General features: G+C 39.4%; 5 protein-coding genes across 21 annotated transcripts; 4 read left to right on the forward strand and 1 right to left on the reverse strand.

The window, feature by feature from the left end:
* The first annotated feature begins 270 nt into the window (after positions 1 to 270).
* On the forward strand, positions 271 to 4,342 carry LOC127249753 (MACPF domain-containing protein CAD1). Of its 2 annotated transcripts, XM_051272708.1 has the most exons (7): positions 271 to 769; positions 1,766 to 2,004; positions 2,120 to 2,315; positions 2,433 to 2,616; positions 2,861 to 3,015; positions 3,090 to 3,697; positions 4,248 to 4,342. In XM_051272708.1, exons 1-7 carry the CDS (start codon positions 476 to 478, stop codon positions 4,321 to 4,323), a joined length of 1,752 nt encoding a protein of 583 aa, XP_051128665.1. In that variant the 5' UTR covers positions 271 to 475; the 3' UTR covers positions 4,324 to 4,342. The 2 variants fall into 2 exon arrangements, with proteins under 2 accessions (XP_051128665.1, XP_051128667.1); XM_051272710.1 differs by lacking the exon at positions 4,248 to 4,342 and having other exon boundaries at positions 3,090 to 3,902.
* An 88-nt stretch (positions 4,343 to 4,430) lies between these two features.
* On the forward strand, positions 4,431 to 6,979 carry LOC127249754 (protein NRT1/ PTR FAMILY 4.6-like). 3 transcript variants are annotated; one of them, XM_051272712.1, is made up of 6 exons: positions 4,431 to 4,512; positions 4,600 to 4,696; positions 4,798 to 5,015; positions 5,087 to 5,485; positions 5,559 to 5,686; positions 5,763 to 6,979. In XM_051272712.1, exons 1-6 carry the CDS (start codon positions 4,510 to 4,512, stop codon positions 6,625 to 6,627), a joined length of 1,710 nt encoding a protein of 569 aa, XP_051128669.1. In that variant the 5' UTR covers positions 4,431 to 4,509; the 3' UTR covers positions 6,628 to 6,979. The 3 variants fall into 3 exon arrangements, with proteins under 3 accessions (XP_051128669.1, XP_051128668.1, XP_051128670.1); XM_051272711.1 differs by lacking the exon at positions 4,431 to 4,512 and having other exon boundaries at positions 4,594 to 4,696; XM_051272713.1 differs by lacking the exon at positions 4,431 to 4,512 and having other exon boundaries at positions 4,597 to 4,696; positions 4,784 to 5,015.
* Positions 6,980 to 7,103: 124 nt separating this feature from the next.
* Positions 7,104 to 11,333, forward strand: LOC127249752 (protein HIGH CHLOROPHYLL FLUORESCENCE PHENOTYPE 173, chloroplastic). The gene is made up of 16 exons (XM_051272707.1): positions 7,104 to 7,291; positions 7,710 to 7,952; positions 8,038 to 8,199; positions 8,360 to 8,410; positions 8,653 to 8,787; positions 8,901 to 8,924; positions 9,005 to 9,116; positions 9,319 to 9,444; positions 9,540 to 9,589; positions 9,742 to 9,900; positions 9,989 to 10,084; positions 10,172 to 10,287; positions 10,372 to 10,495; positions 10,587 to 10,700; positions 10,781 to 10,861; positions 10,934 to 11,333. Exons 1-16 carry the CDS (start codon positions 7,223 to 7,225, stop codon positions 11,078 to 11,080), a joined length of 1,809 nt encoding a protein of 602 aa, XP_051128664.1. The 5' UTR covers positions 7,104 to 7,222; the 3' UTR covers positions 11,081 to 11,333.
* A 149-nt stretch (positions 11,334 to 11,482) lies between these two features.
* LOC127249756 (receptor-like protein 51) lies at positions 11,483 to 19,125 on the forward strand. 11 transcript variants are annotated; one of them, XM_051272721.1, is made up of 5 exons: positions 11,483 to 12,437; positions 12,641 to 12,702; positions 12,957 to 12,973; positions 13,052 to 13,118; positions 16,180 to 19,125. In XM_051272721.1, exon 5 carries the CDS (start codon positions 17,426 to 17,428, stop codon positions 18,734 to 18,736), a length of 1,311 nt encoding a protein of 436 aa, XP_051128678.1. In that variant the 5' UTR covers positions 11,483 to 12,437; positions 12,641 to 12,702; positions 12,957 to 12,973; positions 13,052 to 13,118; positions 16,180 to 17,425; the 3' UTR covers positions 18,737 to 19,125. The 11 variants fall into 11 exon arrangements, with proteins under 11 accessions (XP_051128678.1, XP_051128679.1, XP_051128676.1 ...); XM_051272722.1 differs by having other exon boundaries at positions 17,326 to 19,125; XM_051272719.1 differs by having other exon boundaries at positions 12,957 to 16,410; positions 17,326 to 19,125.
* Positions 19,126 to 19,867: 742 nt separating this feature from the next.
* LOC127249755 (pentatricopeptide repeat-containing protein At5g18475-like) lies at positions 19,868 to 22,591 on the reverse strand. 4 transcript variants are annotated; one of them, XR_007838482.1, is made up of 3 exons: positions 22,365 to 22,590; positions 20,100 to 21,879; positions 19,868 to 20,004 (listed from the first exon to the last, which is right to left on the reverse strand). XR_007838482.1 is itself a non-coding variant. In XM_051272716.1 (3 exons), the coding sequence occupies exon 3, from the start codon at positions 21,849 to 21,851 to the stop codon at positions 20,322 to 20,324; it is 1,530 nt and encodes a 509-aa protein (XP_051128673.1). In that variant the 5' UTR covers positions 21,852 to 21,879; positions 22,179 to 22,272; positions 22,365 to 22,591; the 3' UTR covers positions 19,868 to 20,321. The 4 variants fall into 4 exon arrangements, 3 of the variants coding, with proteins under 3 accessions (XP_051128673.1, XP_051128672.1, XP_051128671.1); XM_051272716.1 differs by adding an exon at positions 22,179 to 22,272 and having other exon boundaries at positions 19,868 to 21,879; positions 22,365 to 22,591; XM_051272715.1 differs by having other exon boundaries at positions 19,868 to 21,879; positions 22,359 to 22,591.
* Positions 22,592 to 22,727: the final 136 nt, after the last annotated feature.

Below are 22,727 nucleotides of genomic sequence, written 5' to 3' on the forward strand. Positions count from 1 at the left end.
GTATTTATTTGTTGCAGTGATGATTTGGTGGATAGAAACGGTTTAATTGATTATCAACCAAATGGATTAACGAGGTGGGGGAGAAGGTGAGAAAGGAGATGTCAAATTCAAGATTCTTTTTTTTATTTAAATAAAAATTATTTAATCTGCCGCACAAAAGGACAACGCGTTTCTGGCTTTTATTACAGTCAAACGCTACCTTTGAATTATATATATATATACATGTATATATATAAAAGGGTGGATTTTTTTCACAAACGGCGATGAATCGGCAAACAACCGCACCGAAACCATCAAGATTGGTTTTTTTGTGAAAGTCCAAAGTCCAAACTTTGACTCATCAACACCGCCATTCCTACTTTTCTCAACCCTTCCAAACCAAAGAAACAACTCAACCCATCACCAAAGCTGTCGATTTCTTTCATGTTATTTTAGCCCGCAATGAAGAAGCTTTCTTGAATCTTGAAAATATCCGATGGATTCGCCCCTAAAGGAGAAGTTTTGCAGCCTTGCAGTCTCGGAAAATGCACTGATTACCACTCTCTGCAATTCTATCCAGGCTCTTGGCCGTGGCTTCGATGTCACTTCTGACATCAGACTGCTGTACTGTAAGGGCGTCCCAGGGTCCCGTTTGGTGCATATCGACGAGGAGCATACCAGGAATTGGGAAATCTCTGAGTCTTGTGCGATCCCTAATGTTTCGGTGGACATTGAGCTGTCCAAGGGCCAGAATTCGTACGAGAACACACCTGTCTGGAGCTTCCATGAGGTCAGGTTTATCTCGAAATCGTGATTTTGCTGTAGTTAGTAATATCCCCTTTCTTGGATTTACTGTCCTTTTCTGTGAATTGGTTTGTGGGGTTTCTGTTTTTTTTTTTTTTTTTGGGTAAAAAGATCGCCCTCATTTGTGTTGTGATTATTGGAAAATAGGTTTGAAATGGATCTTGATTAGGGTTTCTATCTTGGTTATTTGATGAACTTGTGATTGTTGGATATGTTTGGTAAAATATATTGGTGATGATTGGGATTGAGGGGTTTTGCTTTCTAAAATGGATTGTGAAATGTCTGATTTCTTGTTTCTGGTTAATGTGTGATATTCTGAATCATTTTCAATCTGATGGATGATTGTTTGTTTGGATCTTGATAGGATGGTTATGATGATGGTTTTGATATATGTTGTTGTTTGATGAATCTTTATGATGCATTTTTCAAGTTCAAAGGATTTTTTTTATACTTTAACCTTATTGGATAGTTTTTGTGAACTGAGGGTCATTAAGCTTTTGTAAGTGAAAACGATGCTGATGTTATCTTGTGGGAAAGAATGATATTCCGTGTCTGTGTTCTTCATTGCAATCTTCGATTGGCGAAAGGAAATTCTACTTTCGGGCAGCTTTCTTTGTTTCAAGTCTTTGATTGTAAAATGTAGTTATGCATATTTGTGTATAGGTACTTATGATCTGCAGTGTGTTAATGGAAAATGTGTATATATATATTTAACAATATAGCGGAGGGAATCATCAGCCACAATACTTTTGATACGGCTACTTGAAATGGAAATTTTATTATTGAACAAAATGTTATTTCTTAAACACTCGCATACTGAAGGGGAGATACGTCGAAGGAAAGTTCATTTAGGAAATGCAACCTTGCCCCTTTTGTTTCCATCTAGTGTTGTGATTCAATACAAAATTAAATACACTGTCTGATTGAAGTTCGTGTTGGTTGTGAGATTTGAAAAATGGGCTATTGATTCTTGGATTTACAGATGGCAAGAACCTTCAATGAAAAGTCGAATGTACCTGGTGATATGCCCCTTGGAAGCTTCAATGCAATGTTCAATTTTAGTGGTTCTTGGAAACTTGATGCTGCCGTTACGAAATCACTCGCAATGGTCGGATATATAATCCCACTATTTAGGGTCGATCTAGCAAAACCCGATTTAGCCTTGCGCGATGAAATCAAACGAGCAGTTCCATATTCTTGGGATCCAGCCTCTTTGGCAAGGTGAATTATTTCTCAAAATTAACCAAAACTTCTGTTGATTTTATGTAATAAATTCTTGTGAAGGTTTAAATTGAATACCTGTCTTTGAGCTTAACGCAAAAAAGTTCATCCCCAGCTTCATCGAAAACTATGGCACACATGTTGTAACTTCTGCAACAATTGGTGGAAGGGATGCAGTCTATATAAGGCAGCATCAGTCATCGCCGTTATCGACATCGGATATCGAAAACTATGTGAAAGACATTGTTGATCAGAGGTTCTCAGATTCCAGGGCCAATACAAGTGCCGGCGCATTAAAATACAAGGACAAGGTTAGTTAAAGCTGCGTTCTTTGACCACCTATTTTTATAAACTTTACACTTTGGATTTTTTTATGTCGTCAAGAAATCTCAATGAAAATCAGGATTGGTTTATGGTTTACCACGCAGGATGTTACTGTCATCTTTAGAAGGAGAGGGGGCGACGACCTAGAGCAGAGCTACACAAAATGGGCAAAGAGTGTCGAAACGGCACCTGATGTGATTAACATGACGTTTACGCCTATTGTATCTTTGCTTGATGGGGTAGCTGGAATAAAACACTTATCGCGCGCTATTGAGTTATACTTGGAGTGTAAGAATTTTCCCTCTCTTTTTTGATCTGATAAGATTTTTTGATCTTTTGATAACTTTGGACTTCACATAAGTTTATAGAAACGACAAATAAGACATATGGAAACTGTTGCACGGTTTAGAGGCTCTTAAGCATTTTCTTGTATTTATTCGAGCAATAAAGCATGTTTGATTTTTCCAAATTTACGTTAAACTGGATAATTTGTCTGTTGATCTTATTGTACGGAGATCTTTGTCTTTTTCAGACAAGCCACCGATAGAGGATCTACAGTACTTCTTAGATTTCCAAATCTCTCGGGTTTGGGCTCCGGAAGTGAACAACTTGCAACGGAAAGAACCTGTTTGCCCGTCTCTTCATTTCAGTTTAATGGGTCCTAAGTTATACATAAGCCCAGATCAGGTATGTTATCCGAAAAAGTGCTAAATTCCGTTTGTGAATGCGTGAAACTTTTTTCATAATACTTTCCATCACAGGTTACAGTTGGCCGTAAGCCGGTCACCGGACTAAAGCTCAGTCTTGAAGGCAGCAAACAGAACCGCCTCGCGATCAACTTGCAGCACCTAGTTTCCCTTCCCAAGATCCTTCAGCCCCACTGGGATGCCCACGTGGCCATCGGCGCGCCCAAGTGGCAAGGACCCGAAGAACAGGATAGCCGCTGGTTCGAGCCCATAAAGTGGAAGAATTTCTCCCATGTCAGCACGGCACCAATAGAATGCACCGACACATGCATTGGCGATCTCTCAGGGGTCCATATTGTCACCGGGGCGCAGCTCGGTGTTTGGGATTTTGGCGCTAAAAGTGTCTTGCATCTCAAACTCCTCTTCTCGAGAGTACCGGGATGCACGATAAGGCGATCCGTGTGGGACCACAGTCCATCCAATTTGTCCGCGGGACAAAAGGCAGATGGTTCTTCATCTTCATTGTTGAATGAGAAAGGGGACGGTTCGGGCCAAATTGGGAAACTGGCGAAAATAGTGGACATGACTGAAATGTCGAAAGGAGCGCAAGATATGCCAGGTCACTGGCTTGTGACGGGAGCCAAGCTTGGAGTCGATAAAGGGAGAATCATGTTACGCATCAAGTACTCTCTATTGAACTACTGATAGATCATTTTTTTTTTTCTAGCATTCTCACTTGTATTATTGTACCTTCGCCTTTTCACAGGTTAGGGATGTTTCGGCATTGTTCCTTTATTCTTCTTTCTTGCATAGCTTGTCGCTTAGTCTATTCTTGTGTACATTTGTTGATATGATTTTTATGACGATGCGCTTGGCCATTTTTCGGTTGATTGGTGTTGTTTTAAGCGATGTGCACTCAGTAATGAATTGAGTTCGATAAAAGTTGCATGTTTCTTACAGTTTCTGGCTATGTGTTGCCTGTGGTTTCTCCAGAATATCAAACTCCATATTTTCTTGGTTCCTCACTAAGTAATAAACTAATGCTGCTTCTGTTTCTACATCTGTATTTTTTGTGTTTTAACTTTTCTGCAAGACTGCTTCAACTAGAAAGGGATTGACAGTATTTTATCATTCTTTGATGTTTCATATTATCATTGAATCTGAAAGTGAGATGATGTGCAACCGAATTTGATGCTCTTTTGTTTCTTTTAATCTGTGGTAATATGTGCCAAGACGCTTGAGGAAAAATGGCAGGAAAGGACAGACTAGTCGGAATCACCGGCTTATTCAAGCTGTGTATGAATTATGAATGGGAACTTAAGCAGCATATGTTGTTATCAGCATCAAAGAATCGAGATGCCCAAGGCGGCGACAAGGATATTCAGACAAGAGCGACTGTTTTCTAAGATTGTTCGCTCATAAATTTAGCTTCGCTAGTCTTAGATTTCTGCCACTCTTTTGCTACTAACTTCAGTTTTTCCCTTTTGAGTTCTCTATGGTACTTTGAGCTTATGAAGTTATCGATCTAGCATCTAAAGATTTTAATTTCCCTAACATTTGATTGCTTGTTTGTTTGTGTATGCAGGAAAAATCTGAAATTATTGAAGGGAAAGTGAACTGGAAAGGAGAAGCAGCTCGGAAAGGCGAGCATGGAGGATTTCAGCCTTCTGTATTGATCTTAGGTACTTTGTAAACAAAGCATTTCACCTAAAAGTTTAAACTTAAAAATACGTATTATTAATTATTATAACATACTTCATGATGGTAAGAATTGAAAATGAAGGTGCATTCGCTTTTGAGAGCATGGCAACGCTGGCCGTGGCAGTTAACCTCATGACATACTTTACGGGAGTGATGCGCTTCAATGTCGCCGACTCAGCTAACCAGCTGACGAACTTATTGGGCACCTCCTACATACTTACCATCCTCGCCGCCTTCCTCGCAGACGCCTATGTTGGCAGGTTTCGTGCAGTTATTTTCGGAGCATCCATTGAGCTCCTGGTAAGGATCCTACAATCTAGTTTTTTTTTACCTTAAGAGAAACAATTTAAGACAATCGAATCTTCATCCAGGGATTCGGGCTGCTGTCGCTGCACGCGCACTATTCAACAGTCAAGACAAGCGGATCCAGCGCCGTGCACCTATTTGCAGCTCTTTACTTGGTCGCCTTTGGCTCTGCCGGAGTGAAAGCTGCTCTGCCTTCGCACGGCGCAGATCAGTTTGACGACAAGGACCCGAAGGAGGCAGAGCAGAAGTCGAGCTTCTTCAACTGGCTTCTCCTGGCGGTGTGTGTTGGAGGCGTCGTTAGTCTAACGTTCGTCGTGTGGATCCAAGTTAATCGAGGATGGGATTGGGGCTTTGCTGTTAGCACCTTCGCTATGATCTTTGCGGTGATAATACTCGCGGCCGGATTGCCACGGTATAGAATCCATGTTATCGATGGTAGCAGCGCCCTCACCGAAATTGTACAGGCAAGTGTACATTCGAAACTTTTTTTGTCCATTCGAAACATCGGTTCTTTCACACTTCTTGCGACATTTACAGGTATTCGTCGCAGCTATCCGGAACAGAAAGCTTCAACTTCCGGTGAACTCCAAGGAGCTCTTTGAGATCAAGGAAGGGACCGTAGCTTCTCCTGATGTCGAATTTCTACCTCACACTGATGATTTCAGGTTTTGAATAATCGATCGTTACATTACGTTCGAATCGCGGAATTAAACAAGAAGCTAATGTGTCGTTTCTTCCCAGGTTCTTGGACAAAGCGGCAATTCAGACATCTTTAACGGATGATGTCTCGAGTCCGTGGAAGCTCTGTAGAGTGACACAAGTCGAGAACGCCAAGATCTTACTGAACATACTCCCGATTTTCTGCTGCTCCATTGTCATGACTCTTTGCTTGGCTCAGCTGCAGACATTCTCGATCCAGCAGGGAGTGACGATGGACACGAGCATCACCGATCATTTCAAGATACCGCCCGCGTCGCTCCCCATAATTCCGGTCACTTTTCTCATTGTCATTGTTCCGATATACGACCGGGCTTTTGTCCCGTTTGCACGAAGACTCACCGGGATCCCCACAGGGATCACATACCTGCAACGCGTGGGAGTCGGGCTGATCCTCTCATCTCTGTCCATGGCTGTGGCTGCAGTCGTTGAAGTAAAGCGCAAGCGCGTCGCGAAAGACCACGGCATGATTGACGCGCCGACGCTGCCGCTCCCGATAAGTGTGTTCTGGCTATCGTTCCAGTTCTTCATATTTGGGATTGCAGACATGTTCACTTATGTTGGGCTGCTCGAATTCTTCTATTCCCAAATGCCGAAGGATATCAAGTCCCTCTCCAGCTGCTTCCTCTGGAGCTCCATGGCGTTGGGATACTTCCTCAGCACCATCATCGTCAATGTAGTGAATCGAGCAACCGAAGACATTACGAGGAGCCGGGGATGGCTGAATGGAAACAACATCAACAGGGGTCATCTGAACTTGTTCTATTGGCTGCTGTCTGTATTGAGTTTGTTCAATTTCTTCGTCTATCTTATGGTTTCTAGAAGGTACAAATACAGGAAAGACATCAATGGAGCTGCCTCTGCAACTGCAAGGGAGGGCCGTGTGTAAGAACTAAAGCAAGCTTAGATGCACCATTGTGAACATGTTTTTCTATTATCACCTGTATTTAAATTCCTTTTCTTGGATAAAAAGAACATGTTTCTAGACATTTTAAGTGTACACTTTCGATTTCGATGAATTCCTGATTCGGGCAGCAGAATCTCTTCTCATAATTCACAAATCTTTATCATCAATGGAGATTTTCCTTCCCACTCTGGAAAACACCAATTAGGTTACCCTCGTTGATCAATAGCTTTGTACGTGAAAATCAATCAACGTTGTAATGAAGTTATAGAAACTCTTAAATAGCCTCTGAATGTTCTTGATCATGACTTGCAAATTTCTACGTTGAGACAAATCTTCTACACTTTCTTGAAGAAATCTCCACCGTTTATATTCTTCATGTGAGCCACAACGATGGACAGGGAAGGTACAGTACAGATCATTTCATTTATGAACTAAAATCGCGTTTTGGTCTCAAATTCTAGAAAATACACTCTTGCGATTTTACCTGAACCGAAGAAGAGTATGGAATTGGGATTATGTGGCGAGGATTATGGCCCTTAACTTTCTTTCTTCTTTGCGAGCCTGACTGGAAGTGAGCATGGAGTGTGGTGGCCTATCAACAGTGACGATCCCTTCGTTTTCTTGTTCAGGAACTTCGAAAGCACAGGTGTGTGGTAGAAATACAAACTTGAAATTGCTTGAATTAAGCTATTATGGAAGTTTGGGTAGACGAAATTTGAAGTTGTTTAAGTTTTTATTGCCTGTTCTTTCTTGATTTCTTCTATTTTGAGTTAAGCCATTTTCTGATTCTCGCAAGATTCTTCGTTTCTGTTTTTCCATTGTTTCCTTCATTCGATTTTTTTATTCTTCACTTGGTACTTGAGGAAGTTCTGCTAATTTTTATGCTTTGGTTATATCACAAACTGCCACACGTCCTTCAATATTTGGATCTTAGAATGATATGATTTTTTTGACATGATCTTACTTTTATCTTGAAAACATATATCTATATCTATATATATAATAGCAAACTTGTAAATCTATCATTTTTTTTATGTTTGTGCTCCCATTTCTTGATGTTGCAGGGTGTGTCATTTGTTACCAGAAAATTACACAGGTCGTGCTCTCATCCACTGGTCTTGCCTAATCCACTTCCAGGCTCCTTTCTCCCACATAAATCTCATCTGTATTATTACCAGAATAAGTCGACGTTTTCCTCAAGAATCTCTCGCAGCTTCATTTTCTCACAATCTGGAAAGCAAAGTTGGGATATAGGTAGATTCTTGAAAACATTGTACTTCTACAACGGTCCTCCCTCACCTGCAAAGGTTCATCTTGCTTAATCCTCGACATTTTGTGGCTAGCTAATGTGATTTGTAATTTAACCTGACAATCTCTCATTTATGTTTGAAGTTCTTTGAATTTTTGGTTGAGAAACTATCTGGCCCGTCACCTAGTGAAGCAGCAAAAGAAATGGCAACAGATGGGATAATACTAGTGGCCGGAGCTACTGGCGGCGTTGGAAGAAGGGTGGTGGATCTTTTGCGAAGGAAAGGGTCGGCAGTACGAGTTTTGGTAATACCCATGTGAGCTAATAATTCTTTTTGTTCCCGTTGTTATCCCACATGAGTAATGATAGTAAAATCAAAGGTAGAGAGAAAATGAGATCAGATGTTCTAATGTTGGATCGTTTCGTATTTCATGAATCTTCGATCTTAGTCCAACTTCATTGCAGGTTAGAAATGAAGAGAAAGCAAGAAGTATGCTGGGTCAAGATGTTGATTTGGTAGTCTTCGATCTTATTATCGAATTTCATTACACTTTTGTCATTTCTCTTTAAAGTGTCCTAATCTTTAGATAGCATACTTCTAGTTGTCCCAAAATGACTGTTACATCTTATTTCGTGCAAACTAGGATTCCTTTTAAGTTATTAAATAACTTTTATATCGTTGAGTGCTATTTAAAACGAAGGAAAACTTGACCATGTCGTATTTTGCATCCCAAACTCATGTTAAAATAATGTACAAGGTTGTTGGCGATATTACAAAAGCGAGCACCTTGTTACCTGAATACTTTAAAGGAGTACGAAAGGTGATCAATGCTGCATCAGTCATTGTTGGACCAAAGGAAGGCGACACTCCAGATAGAGCTAAATATAGCCAAGTGAGTTTATGTCCTAATAACATGAGAAGCATATTTCCACTTGCTAGCGATTGCTTGCATTTTATTTCTTTTGTTCGCTTTCTAGTCGATATCTAATGTTCGCTAATTTGCAGGGAATCAGATTTTTTGAACCTGAGGTTAGTTAAAAATCAATATAAACTTTTACTTGGCTATTGCAATCAAATGCCTCTGGATATTTGTTTGTTGATGAAAACAGATTAAAGGTGATTCCCCTGAAATGGTGGAGTTCATTGGAATGAAAAATATGATCAATGCTGTTAAAGATACGGTTGGACTTGAGAGTGGTAAACTGTTGTTTGGATTTGAAGGTATATTCCCGAACATCCTTTGCCGATAAATACCCCAAAATCTCAATTGGATGAAATTTAAAGAACATCCAATTTTTGGAAATATAGTATGATAATTTCTAAGTAAAGCCACTTCATTTCTAAAATACTTAAAAGTGATCTTTCTTTCTATTCAAAATTAATATTCTCCTCTTTCGTTTTCATTTTTCTTGTAATGGCGTAGGTAATTTGTCTAGAGATCTTCCTTGGGGCGCTCTGGATGATGTCGTCATGGGAGGAGTGAGTGAGAGCACTTTTCAGATAGATCCCAGCGGTGGCGAAAATGATAAACCCACAGGAGTTTTCCGAGGTTTGTTACTTTCTTGATCGAACTAGGGAATCAGACCTTATGTTGATGTGGCTGCTATTTTGTTTCAAGAATTCTATTTGCATTTTTGTATACAGGAGTTGTTTCGACTGCAAATAATGGAGGTTTCGCTAGTATTAGGACAAAGGTAAATTTAGTTCTTATCCATCCCTCTGTTTCACTTTTGATCAAGTGATCTCTCTGAAGTCGAGACTTTTAGATTGTATGCTCTATTGATGGATGAAGAAACTTCTAGCAGTTGTGATCTTTGGGATTTGATTTCTTTGATACTTTCTGCAGAATTTTTCTACACCTGAGGATCTATCTGCATATGATGGTCTTGAGTTACGTGTTAAAGGTGATGGTCGTCGCTATAAACTCATTGTTCGTACCAGCCGCGAATGGGACACTGTTGGGTATACAGTTGGATTCGATACAGTGAAGGATCAATGGCAAACGGTAGACATTTTTCGTAAAATAGTTTCTGCTCCATCCAAAGATCATGACTTTATATCAATGGTACTAATGCTTCCATCATCACTCTCAGATTCGCTTACCTTTCTCTTCTTTGAGCCCTGTATTTCGAGCAAGAACCGTGCCAGATGCGCCACCGTTTAATCCTAGCGAAATTGTATCATTCCAGGCATGATTCGATGAATACTATCGACTAGAATCCTCTTTCGTTCTATGTATAAATCATTCTTATTTCATCGAATAACAAATAATGCAGCTCATGTTTAGCAAGTTCGAGTACGATGGAAAGCTAAACCCAACTTTTGTCGAGGGTCCATTTCAGCTTCCTGTATCAACCGTCCGAGCATACTTGAAGGAGCCGATCACTCCCAGGTTCTACAGTTTATCATGTTACGTACGTTCACAGGCACCTGGAATGCACACGCGCCGTTACTCTTGTATTTTCAAATTCCTCAGGTTCGTGCACGTAGGCTCAGCCGGTGTCACCAGGCCCGATAGGCCGGGGCTTGATCTAAGCAAGCAGCCTCCAGCCGTTCGAATGAACAAGGAATTGGGCTTCATTCTCACATACAAGTTGAAGGTTCTCATTCATATATATTACCAGATAAGCTTATTTCAATATCTTTTTCATTATGTCGAATTCATAAATGTGGCGACAAATCATTGCATAGGGGGAGGATGTGCTCCGGGAGAGCGGGGTACCTTATACGATTGTCAGGCCATGTGCATTAACTGAGGAACCGGCCGGAGCTGATCTGATCTTCGATCAAGGGGACAATATCACAGTATGATCTGCTGTATATGGCAATTTATGGCGAGTTTACGAGGTTTCTACTACCATTATTCTGCTTGTCTTCGTCTACAGGGTAAGATTTCCAGGGAGGAGATTGCGCGAATATGCATTGCTGCACTAGACAGTCCTTACGCTCGCGGCAAGACATTCGAGGTACCATTCTTTTGATTCGCCTTGTTCGAAAAGTAGATGACTAGATCCTCTGCTGAAAAATCTTCTTTACAGGTTAAGAGTGTCATTCCTTTCAGCGAACCGTATACGATCGACCCGGAAAATCCTCCTCCTGAAAAAGATTACGACGCCTACTTCAAAACTCTGAAGGATGGCGTTACAGGGAAAGAGAGCTTAGAACAAGAGCCTGTTCCTGTCTGAAATTTGACATGGTGAGCTGATCTTAGCAGCAGTCTTTACTCTTTTGTATATCGATAAGTTCTCTTATCTTTTGTTGTTGTAAGTTTAATCTTTCTTTTGAGAAAGAATGAGTAAAGGTTGCATCCATGATAAGGAAGAAAGTTGGAAGCTTTACAATGGGATCATAGTATGAAAGGAGATAGTAAATATATGTTCATTTGAAATAGATATGAATTTTTTAATGTATATATAAATTGTGGCGTGTGTAAGAATATATATATATATATATATATATTTTATTATTATTATATAATAGAAAATAGATGTATGGAGTATAATTTATTCATAATGGATTTGGGCCCAAATGGAAGTTTGCCAGATTGAAAATGGGCTTATGTATTGGCCCAATATATATTGGGTGAATGTATCCATTTAGGGCCCAAAATAGTTGGCCTAGAAATAATCGAATGACTACAGGCGGCAACAACGACGGACGACTCCAATGGAGAAGCGATGGACGACGCTACGGAGGCTGGAGAAATACATGCGCAATGATGGGTGAAGCAATTGGATTTTCTTATGTCTTTGTTTCTGTTGTAATTGCTTTATGTTCCAATCCCTCACTACTGTTGTTTCTGCTGGTTATTTTCTTTGTTTATTGTTTTCCGAGGTTTTTAATTGCTGCCGGATTTTTACTCTTTGTCGTCTGGGGGATCGTTGTTTGAACGATAGGAGATGGAGATTGCATGCTTGCGAATAGTGCGACATTGTATATGACGCGTCGGGTGTGGTGTAGCTTGAATGTGATATAAGTTTGGTGAGTTGAAAAGCCTGGTTGTGCTGTATCCCGTGCATCGCCCAAGATACTGAGCGCCTGTTCAATTTGTTCAAATTAGGGTAAACTCCAACTAACGAATATAGCATGACAGGCACCTCACAGCTTTCGTGTTTATGCTTTCTTCACATTGAGCAGGTTTTCTTAGTTACTCCAACATGAAGAAAATCTAGGACATACTAACTGGAATTTGGAAATTGAAGCTAGAAAAGTTGACCTTGTAGCATTTAGAAACATGATTCGGGTGTGGAATGGCGGGATTCTCCATGAACAGAATGAGTGTAAACAATATTTTCACAGACAATGATATGTTTTTAGCTAGAGGAGAACTGCACTGTCATTTTCCTCCGCCTCCTCTGCTCACTTCCATCTCAGAGCTCTGATTCTGTCCTGCTCACTTGGGGAACCTTTCATCTTATCTATTGGCACCCTTTTTGCTGATATTTTCAGCAGTGGAACAATCCTTTTTGTGTTCATCGTATTGATCAATTATATGTATATTTAAGATCACACGCCCTCCCAATCAACACATCACAATCTAAGGTTCGGTGGTTAAACTTTTCATGTCGTATGATCCACATTTTAAGATTTTGTTCGATTTTAGGGATAAGGAAGCTAAGAATTATCCTGCCTCCTATGCATATGCTTCATCGTGAATTCGATTCCACACTAAAATTAAAGCATCTATTGTGAAAATTTATAGCAAAGGGAAGAGAGATTTGTCATTGATTACTTTGTATTTATAGGTTGTTGAAAAGCTTCCACTTGTGTCGAACTACACATATACAGATCTTGCGACTACTTCCCAGTGAGTCTCTCTGAGGTGTTGGTGAATTATTGGGCGGTCTCCTTTGGCAGACAGTTAGGGAGTTGATTTTAATTATTCACAGTAATGGATTGCCTCTCTGGACTGTCTGCCAGAGGAGATTTGCTCAGTAATCGTCCTACAAGACCTTTACTCTTCATGTTATTGATCAATTAACCTGAATAAGAACTTTGACTTGCTTTTGAAGTTGTGTTAAAACTTTCACTTTTCTGATATATTTGTCTGTGTAACTTCAGGTATTGGCGGAAGTTGGGTGAGATATTTCGTTTGCCTCTCACAAACATTTCCTTCACTTTGAATTGTTACTCATTTGATGCTTGGATTACTATAGATTATGCAGGAATAGTCTTTCAAATTATTGACAATTATTGCAAGCTCAATCCCTTCTGTTATAGGTGGTAAGTTTGATTTCATACCTAGCTATTTATGATTTAAATTTTTCCTTTTCTTAGTTATAATAGGAAACTTTTTAAACTAAAGTTTGAGGATCTAGTTTTACCAAGTATACTGTTAACAAGAGAATCAAGTCCGATCTGGCATATTGATTCATGAGGTTGGTGGATATTATCAAGTTCTTAGATCTTCAAACCATTCAATTTTCAGTTCGTTTGAACTTTACTTTCAAAGTATTATATTTAGGACCACTCTATTTTATTTCATTTTTCTGCCAAAGTTGGTTTACATTGTGAAAATGATTAGGCTTTTTTCATGTTTTGCACCTTCTATTAGTTATATAGCTCTTAACATATCAACTAAGTTTGTCTCCATTCTTTTAACTCTCAATTCACAGAAGAAACATACCTAGTGGGTAAATAATTCGCTTAAGATATACATTTGGAGGGAACTGGTATTTTACTTTCATTGAACACTTAAGAAGACGGAACATGTTATAATGTTCATTAAGATACATGCTACTTTCAGAATATTTATGTTTTGTATGCTGATTTCTAACCTATCATGGTATCTATGATATGCATAGAACAAGAGAAGAAGTTTGTTTTATGATAGAAATTTAGCTATTGAAAAAAGTTAAATAAGTATATAAATTATCTACATTTTGATGATTAAGAAGATTTTGGACTGAAAGCGCTTATCATTATAATGAAAGCCAATGAATTCATGCACTCAATCTGAATCATTACTCAGTTGAGAAGCTTTGGATAAACAAGAATAGTTTGTAATAGCAAATTGAACAATACGGATACAAATTACAAAATCTAACACATTTAGATATCAAATTACAAAGAGATAGCATGTGTAGAGAGAGATGAGTATAACTCCTGCAGAAAGTGAAGGATTGCAGCATTGTGAGATTGAATGGCAGGGCAATTCTCCTTTGGCAAGAGGAAAGGATGCATTTGCATGTTCTGCCTGCCTAAGGAGAATCACACTGTTATTCATTTCCCCACACAATTTTCTTTCCTTCACATAACCTGCCTCCAATATAAGTTGGAGTGTGTGTCTTGAATATCATTGGCCAGGCTTTATATGGAGGCCACCGGTCGCTTTATATGGAGACCACCGGCTCGTATCATTATTTGGATATGCTGAAGGAGAAAATGGCATATGCTTTGGGACTTCCTCTAGGTTTTTTTCCCTTTACTTTCCCCAATGGCCATGGTATAAAAGATTTTGGCCTTTGCACTTTCATTTTATTCTATGGATATGCTCTTCTTGCTGCAAAAGATATGCAAATTTTTGTGTTTCCTGTGTAAATGGGCATTTATCCTTGATTTACTTATATAGGAGTAGAAATTTTCTACAAAGATTCCTTTAAATATAAATCAAATCAGTGTAAATGCTGGTCATTAACTCATTATTGTGCATTATGTTATCTCACATGAAAAGTCAGTAAGTGTAAAGGACAAGAGGATGTCCCAAATACCCCTTAAGACTGATGAAAAGGATTAGAAACGTAAGCTCACTTAGGCATGTGAATAGTTATTTTAGATTTGAGTTATGTGAATAGTTACTTTTCAATTTTTCGAAAATATGTGGATTAACACCATTTCTCTCACTAGGCAGGATAGCAAGATCAAGTAACAAATTGTATATACAAAAAAATTTACTAGCAGAAACAAGCTTCTTGAATTCGCATCTCAGTACATAATATTCAATAAAAAAAGCATCGAAACTAGCTGTACATCAGTCATAAAGAGAGGTAGAGATCTCTTGAGATTTTTTAATTCCATATGCAAAACTACAGCAAACAGTTTATTCTTGTGACTGCTGGTTAGTGTAATTAGAATATGCTTTACATATCCCCTGCCCTTGTATTTTGTTTGAACTATAAATACATGCAAGGGGCCGGTAACTTTTCCTCAAGTTACAGCCTTTGAAAAAAATGCAATGAATGTATGGAAGCATTACAGGGCAAATAATCCTTTGGCAGCAGCCACATATATGGCAATTAATTGCAATTAATTGTGAACTATTATTGAGTTCACTGCCAAAGGTGATTTGCCCAGTAATACAAACATACTGACAGGCTGATGTAGAGTTAGCAAAATGAGGTATCTTATTTTGGGCTATGGATGACTTTGTGCAATATGCTTTTATTGGTTAAGTTAATTAGAATCCATACTTGTGTTATACTATTCAGCTTTTGTCTGGTTTTCATGTAATTAGATTTTGATTGAAAAATTAGAATCATTAGACCATATTGATACAAAATAAATTATACGTACACTAGGGTCAATCACTAGAATATTTACTGTAAAGTATATATATGTTATGTTGCACACGTGCTGCTATGTTTAATTCCTTGTGCTGTTACAGTTTCAGAAGCATTAGAAATAATGCCTGCTAGTTGCATGCATGCATTTATTACACTAAACCCACGTACTTTTTACTGCTTTGTTTAATCATGCATGCACGAGCTGCCGCGTACGTAAACCATATAGTAAATTATATACATATTAAATATATATATATGTGTGTGTGTGTGTATGTGTGTAATTTATTGCTGAGAAATATAAGTGGCATATGCGGGGACAATTCTTGCTACCAAAATTCCCTTTTATTTTCTTTTGTAAATAATTGCCGTCAAGGGTATCTGTTCTATAATGGGGCCCGCTTTTAGATTGGAATCATTTTATTTTGTAGTATACAATAATATAATTTAAGAAAATAATATTTTCTGTCTACGAATGACTTGCTGCCACGTTCAAACGAGAACGTAATCTGAACTTTATGTTGACAAATTTTGAAATCATAACACGCCCTATAAATATATATATATATATATATATAGAGAGAGAGAGAGAGAGAGAGAGAGAGAGAGATGCTGAACTTTGTAGCCAGCTAGCTTCTTTCACATACATGCATACGTATTTTGCCTTCATCTCTGATCTCTAGTCCGACTCTTTGAACGCTAAAGGGTCAAATTTCTCCAAGAATCTTAGCAAATCTATATTTACAGAAACAAGCTGACTGTGTACTATCTTTAAGGGAAAACAGGATTGGAATTTTTTAAATTCTGTCGAGTGATGGAACAATTAGTAAATTGAGGAGTCGGACGCAAGAAAAACCCCCATATTTGGGGGGTCACAGACATATATATGCAGCAGCATAAAGGATCATTTGCAGAATATACTGTGTTGTACGAAGTGAAGTACTGCACTTCTCAAACACTATATATATGCTCTAACCTGCTCAATCATTTGGCCATGGAGACATCTGCCTGATCAGGTCAAGATATATATATATATATATTTATATTACATAGATACATCTATATATGTATTACAATATATCATTTCTTGTGTAGATGCATTACTGGGCAATTACTCTTCTGGCAGAAGCTAACTGCATTCTTGCATGCACTAAATATATCTGCATGCAGTTCTTTATGTTACAAAGAAATGAAATTGCTTAATTAGCTACTGCCAAAGGAGATTTGCCCCGCATTGCTGCCCTTCTATGCATATATATCACACTTAAGTTCATACAATATGTATACATATGATTAGCTACTTGTCTCCTCCCAGCCATTCTTTGACAGATCTACGTCCCAGGTACACCTTTTTTTTTTAATAAAATTTCTGGTGTGTGTTGTCATGGGCTGCGACCTTCTGTTTGTTTAGACAAATCTTGGCAACCATTGGAGGCCCAAAAGTATCCATATAGAGATTGATAAGCCCACTTGTGTTGTTATAACAAAACCAAGTGGCTGAATTTAATTCACTGCAAGGGAGAGGAAGAAAGCCCCACTTCATACTGAATCGCAGCTTTTATAGTTATCCATTGTTTTCTTCAGTTTATGGTATATGTCTACATTCTTGAATTGTTCATCTCTAAAAATGGAGTATAATAATATGGCTAGAATGCACAGTATTAGTGAATTAGTTCAAATATACAGATGAAAATGATATTATTGAGTGCAACTTATTAGACAGGAAAGATGTATATATACATCTGTGTCCAGCTATTATGCACTCCAACTTTCTTCGTCCACATGACTTTGACCTCTTTAGTTTCTATTTTTTCGTAATACTCGTGGCTATATTTTCTAGTTTTATTTTTTAAATTTTATTCTAATTGTAATACACTACATAATCATAATTTCATATATGCATTTATTATTTCTTTATCCATGTATCCCAGGCAACTTGTGTAAGTCCCAGGGAGGCACTATTCTTACCGACGGTGACTCAACCACTTTATATTCTTCCCACACTCCCATACTGAATCATTTCTCACAACCATGGCACTCTATCTTCTCTTCCTCCTCTGCGTCCTCTCCGCCGCGACTTTCTCCTTCTCCTCCGGCGCCGGCACCGCCGCGACCTCCCCCACCTCCTCTCCGGCCACCGCCCCCGCCCCCAAACCGCCACCATCCACCCCCATTTCCTCCGCCGCCCTCGACCCCAAGCAGCTTAGTGCACTCGAGTCGCTCAACATCCCTACTTCGAAAAACCCGTGCTCCCCTCCGCCGCGGAGCGGTGGCGCACCTCCCACCGCCACCTGCGACTCGTCCCGGCCGTTCCGCCACCTCGTCTCACTGACGCTCACCAACTGCTCCGACGACGTCGCCCTGTCCCTCACCGCTCTCAAATCACTCTCCACTCTCACCTCCCTGAGCTTCATCGACTGTCCTATTTCCCCAATCCGCTTCCCGCCGGAGCTTTCCTCCAACCTCCGCTCCTTCACCTGCATCAGCAGCCTCAAAAAGCTCACCGGCGTCTGGCTCAGCCGCCTCCACAATGCCACCGATTTAACCGTCTCTCGAGTCAGTATAACCGCCAGCGGCCCCTGGGTGATCCTGAGCGGCATGAAGTTCCTCCATTCCGTAACCCTAAGTCAGGCCAATCTCTCCGGCGTGCTCCCCAAACATTGGCAGCCGAATCTCACCTACGTAGATCTCTCCGGCAATAATCTGAAAGGTAAAATCCCTGCGTCCTTAACTCGCCTCGAGAATCTCGCTCACTTGAATCTCTCCTCCAACTCTCTCAACGATACAATTCCTTCCTCCATTGGAGATCTGAGCGCTCTGCAGAATCTCTCTCTGGCTAAAAACTCGCTCTCAGGCTCTATTCCGGAGTCTCTAGCTGCATTGCCGGCGCTAACACATCTCGATCTGAGCTCAAATCAGCTCAACGAGTCGATCCCCAATTTCATCAGAGATATGAAGAAGCTCAAGTACTTGAATCTGGCAGGCAACAACTTCCGCGGAGTGTTGCCTTTCAATTCGACATTTATTAAAGGATTGGAGGTTTTCAAGGTCGGCGACAATTCGAATCTGTGCTACAACCGCACAACTTTGGGATCGAAAGTTAAGCTTGGTATTGCTCCTTGTGATAAGCATGGGCTGCCAATGTCGCCTCCGCCTGCTAAGGATTCATCTTCTTCGGATGATTCCAGCGACAGTTCTGATTACGACGATTATGGTAATTCAGAGGGGAAGAAGAAGCATCACAGTGGGCCAAATAAGGTTGTTCTTGGTGTTGCAATTGGACTTGCTTCTATTGTGTTTCTAATCGTTTTCTTGGTTTGTTTGGCTAAGTGCTGTAAATGAGTTTGGAAGAGAGTCAGAGCTGATATATTGATCATTTAGCTTAGGAGAATTCAGCCATTACAGATGAGATTCATTTATTTTTGGAGGAACAAAAACACTTATATTCAGGATAAGAAGAAGGGAGTGAATGCAAAAAGAGGATTCTTTTTTATCTGTGTGATTCTTTTGGTTGTATATTGCTGTGGCAGTAAAAGAGTTCTTTTGACTACTATCTCTGCCTCTGCTTCTACATTTTTTCTATACTTAAGATTTGGACTGAATGATTTTTTATTGAGCTAAGATTAGGGGAAAAGATTACATGACATTGATGTTGCGTTACCATCATCATACATTCTGCTTTCTTTCTGTCTTTGCTTCTCTTGAAATGTAAGAATGTGCATTCTTTTGCAGTATCTGTTTTCAGCTTTTGATTTTGTCCCTTTTTGGACTGGTTCATTGAATTTCAGAATTTGATGTATTGAAATTCATCCTTGCCATAATTGTGTTGTTGCATTTTGAATGCATGAAATTTTTGTGTTCTTGGATTCTTGCGATTGTGATTGTGCTTGTGTTGATCTTTCATATCTGTTGGGGAAATTCTATTTTAGCTGCCAGTTTATTGCACAGTAGATAGATCATTTATTCCATATTTGTTCCTTGTATTGATAGCATCTATCAATGAATCAATGGCTTTGCCAAGTGCCAACTGGCACTGTAATTACTCCTTTGTGGGCTTTCTTTCAAGATTGTTAGTTTGCTGTCTGTTTATCTTATACATACATACATATATATATATATATGTATACATATTACAGTAATCATGTCTATAACTTACACACTCAATCCATGACATGGTGGCAATGATAAGTATGTGCATTCTGTTCTGGACCAATGCCAGGTCAATGACAAGTCATTTTTAACTGTTTAAATCAAGATCATCATTGTCAATGATGATGTGTGTATATCAAGTGACGGATCAAACTTCAATTTCCACAATTCTCTTTGCATTGACTTGTAAATATTATTAAATATGGCTTCAATTGAGCTGTATGTTCGATGTTTCCTCTTAGCTCAATTTTGCCCATAGGGAAGTAGTGGCTACTTAATTGACAACTTGTCTTTTGATGGCATTGATAATGAGTGATTATACTGTTAGACACAAACAGCTCAGCATCAACACAAGTATAGTATAGCAGCCAGCCATGATTAATAACATGGATGGCTGCAATAATGCTTGTAATTTACAATCTGCCTAACAACCATCCTTGTCCAAGAAATCTTGTACTGCCCTACATATTAAGATTGTGATCAAGACAAATGTAGCTATTCAAGGGCCCCAAGAAATGCAAATTCACACCCCACAATATATACATATGAATCTTACCGGTGGGCAAAGCTTTGTCAATGTCCCCAACCTGATGAGTCTTCAAGATCTCGTCTTCTTGTCGATAATTTGAATCTAAACGCAGCAGAAAACGAAGGAAAAGAAGCCTCCAAGACATTTACATTGTCGGGATGGACTTCGAAGTTTTCCAGTCCCAAGTAACTTCCGTTGACAGAAACCCTTCTTCTAAAGAGGCGATTTCAATATATAAAATGTGGACAATCACAAGTCTTCCATGAATAGCTTATCAAGAAGTTCGAACGTAGGCAACAGTTTCCTTTCTCTGAAACTTGAATCGATCAGCGCACTCCATGTAAGAGGTTCAGGTTTAAACCCCATTTCCAGCAACCCAAATAAAATTCCGGCAGCATCATTTGCTTTTCCGGCTTGGCAGAGGCTAACTAATAACTCATTCGACGTAGCAAAATGGGGAACAAATCCCCTATGCAGCATAAGAACTAACAACTCCACAGCTCTCTCCAGTTCACCTTCTTTGCATAAGAAATTCAATACAATCCGATAACTAGCTTTGTTGAGATAAACACCATTATACGGTAAATTCTCGAGCATGTCCAGTGCCTCAGAGAATCGGTTTTCCCGACATAATCCCCCCAAAATTACATTAAATGTTACCTCATCCGCCTTGCATTCATTTTGCTTCATTTCGCGAAGCAGATCGATTGCTTCATCTGTTCTCCCGGCTCGACATAAATAGTTAATTAATGTAGTGTAGATGACAGTGTCGGGCCTCAGATCTGCACCTTTCATCTCATCGAAGATTTCCCTCGCTTCTTCGAATTTTCCATTCTTGCAAAGCCAATTCATTAATGTTGAGTAATTGAATGCGTTAGGTGTGCATCCATTTTTCTTCATAAATTCCATAACTTTCCTGGCTCTGTCGGGTTTCTCAGCAGAACAAAATCCATTGATCAATAGATTGTAAGTCAACGGATCGGGAACGATCTGGTGCTTTGAAACCATTTCCTCAAACAGATTGATGGCTTCTTCTAGTCTGCCTTTTTGACAAAGACCCTGTATCAGAGTCGAGTATGTAATCAAGTTCGGCGAAGATACTTCAGATTTTTCCATCTCTTTCAACACTTCAAAAGCAAATTCCAGATCGCCCTTTTTACAATGATGTTTCACCAAAATGTTGACTATGCACGTGTTCGGCACCAAGCCAATTTCTTTCCGAGTGCGGAGGAGAAAATCTCTTGCCATATCGATTTGATTTGCATCCACCAGAAGATTAAGGCATGTACTAACGGCATTCAGGGAAGGCTTTGAGCGCACAATCGGCAGAATAGAGAAAAACATGTCAACCACTCTCTCGTGCATCGAAGATTTAGAGAAATGCTTCATGAGATTCAGGAATATACCTTCATGGAATTTGCACGTTTCATAGTTCATCTGATGAAGAACAGCATCAATGGACTTGTACTGCCTCATTTGAGCGAGCTTGTGGAGAAGAACGGCATAAGTCGAGGTGTTATGATTAAAGCCCTTCTGCGCAGATGCTCTATTGAATATTTCTAATGCATTTTCGGGGCTTTTCTCGCGCCTTATCATTTCAATTGCATCTGCATGCGAAATATACTTTCTTTTTCTAGGGGATTCTCTGAGTTCAGTTTGAGTTTCAGCAGGAGCATCCACTCTATGCTTAAGGTGTTGGAAAGGGGAGATGAACTGAACCGACGATGCCGGTGATTCTGCAGATAATAGACGGCAACTCTTACTAGCAAGAATTTTCATTGCATCCGAAAATTGCTGGATCAATCACCTGCAGCATCCACCCCACATTGTCAGAACAAATACATGTAATGTGTAAGCATAAAGATGTTTAGTCAAAAGCCATTCACTGGTATTAATTAATCTACTAGTAAGCCTAGAAGGACAACCATGAAGATACATTGAGGCATTGTTTGCTATGGAACGCAATTATGAAGAAAACAGCAACTCACAAATAAGGGCAATCAAGAAAAAGACTTTTACTTTGTATAAATTTAGAGAAGAAGAGGAAGAAACATATTTCCTGCAATTTCTATTACAATCACAAACCCTAACGGGCAATGAATTTACCATTTAGAGATTTAGAAATTGATTTCGAAACAGCCAAGGGTTTGTTAACAGGAGACCATTATCATAAGCCAATGCTCGTTCTCATATCCATCGCCTCCACGAACATGACAGCAAAACAAAATTCCTTAAGCAAAATCACAACAGCACAAAACGCAGTAATGGAGCGGGAAAGAGGCAAACCCTTACGAAGATGAAACTGAAGCAATTCCTTCAATTCTTTATCGCGGTGATGATTATTTTGCGGCGGATCGGATGGATCCCCCCCTCCTCTTCGTAAATAGATTTCTGGCCGGCAGATACAAAAGCGCGCAATCTTTATGGCTGACGGAAGAAGACGAATTGCAGATGGAGTGGATATTAGGTCTGGTTTTTATTTGAAATATCTTTGGGCTTGTGATCTTCTGTGAGTGACCCGACCCATTCCGATAATTTTATATATATATATATTTTTAGTTTTCAAAATATTCATGTATGTTGTTAGTTTGCGGAATATTAGATTCGACTTCTGTGAGTGATCTTCTGGCAACTGCGATTTCCACTTCATAAAAA

Source organism: Andrographis paniculata, unplaced genomic scaffold, assembly GCF_009805555.1.
Source record: "Andrographis paniculata isolate CXL003 unplaced genomic scaffold, ASM980555v1 Contig36END, whole genome shotgun sequence".
Classification (NCBI taxonomy): domain Eukaryota; kingdom Viridiplantae; phylum Streptophyta; class Magnoliopsida; order Lamiales; family Acanthaceae; genus Andrographis; species Andrographis paniculata.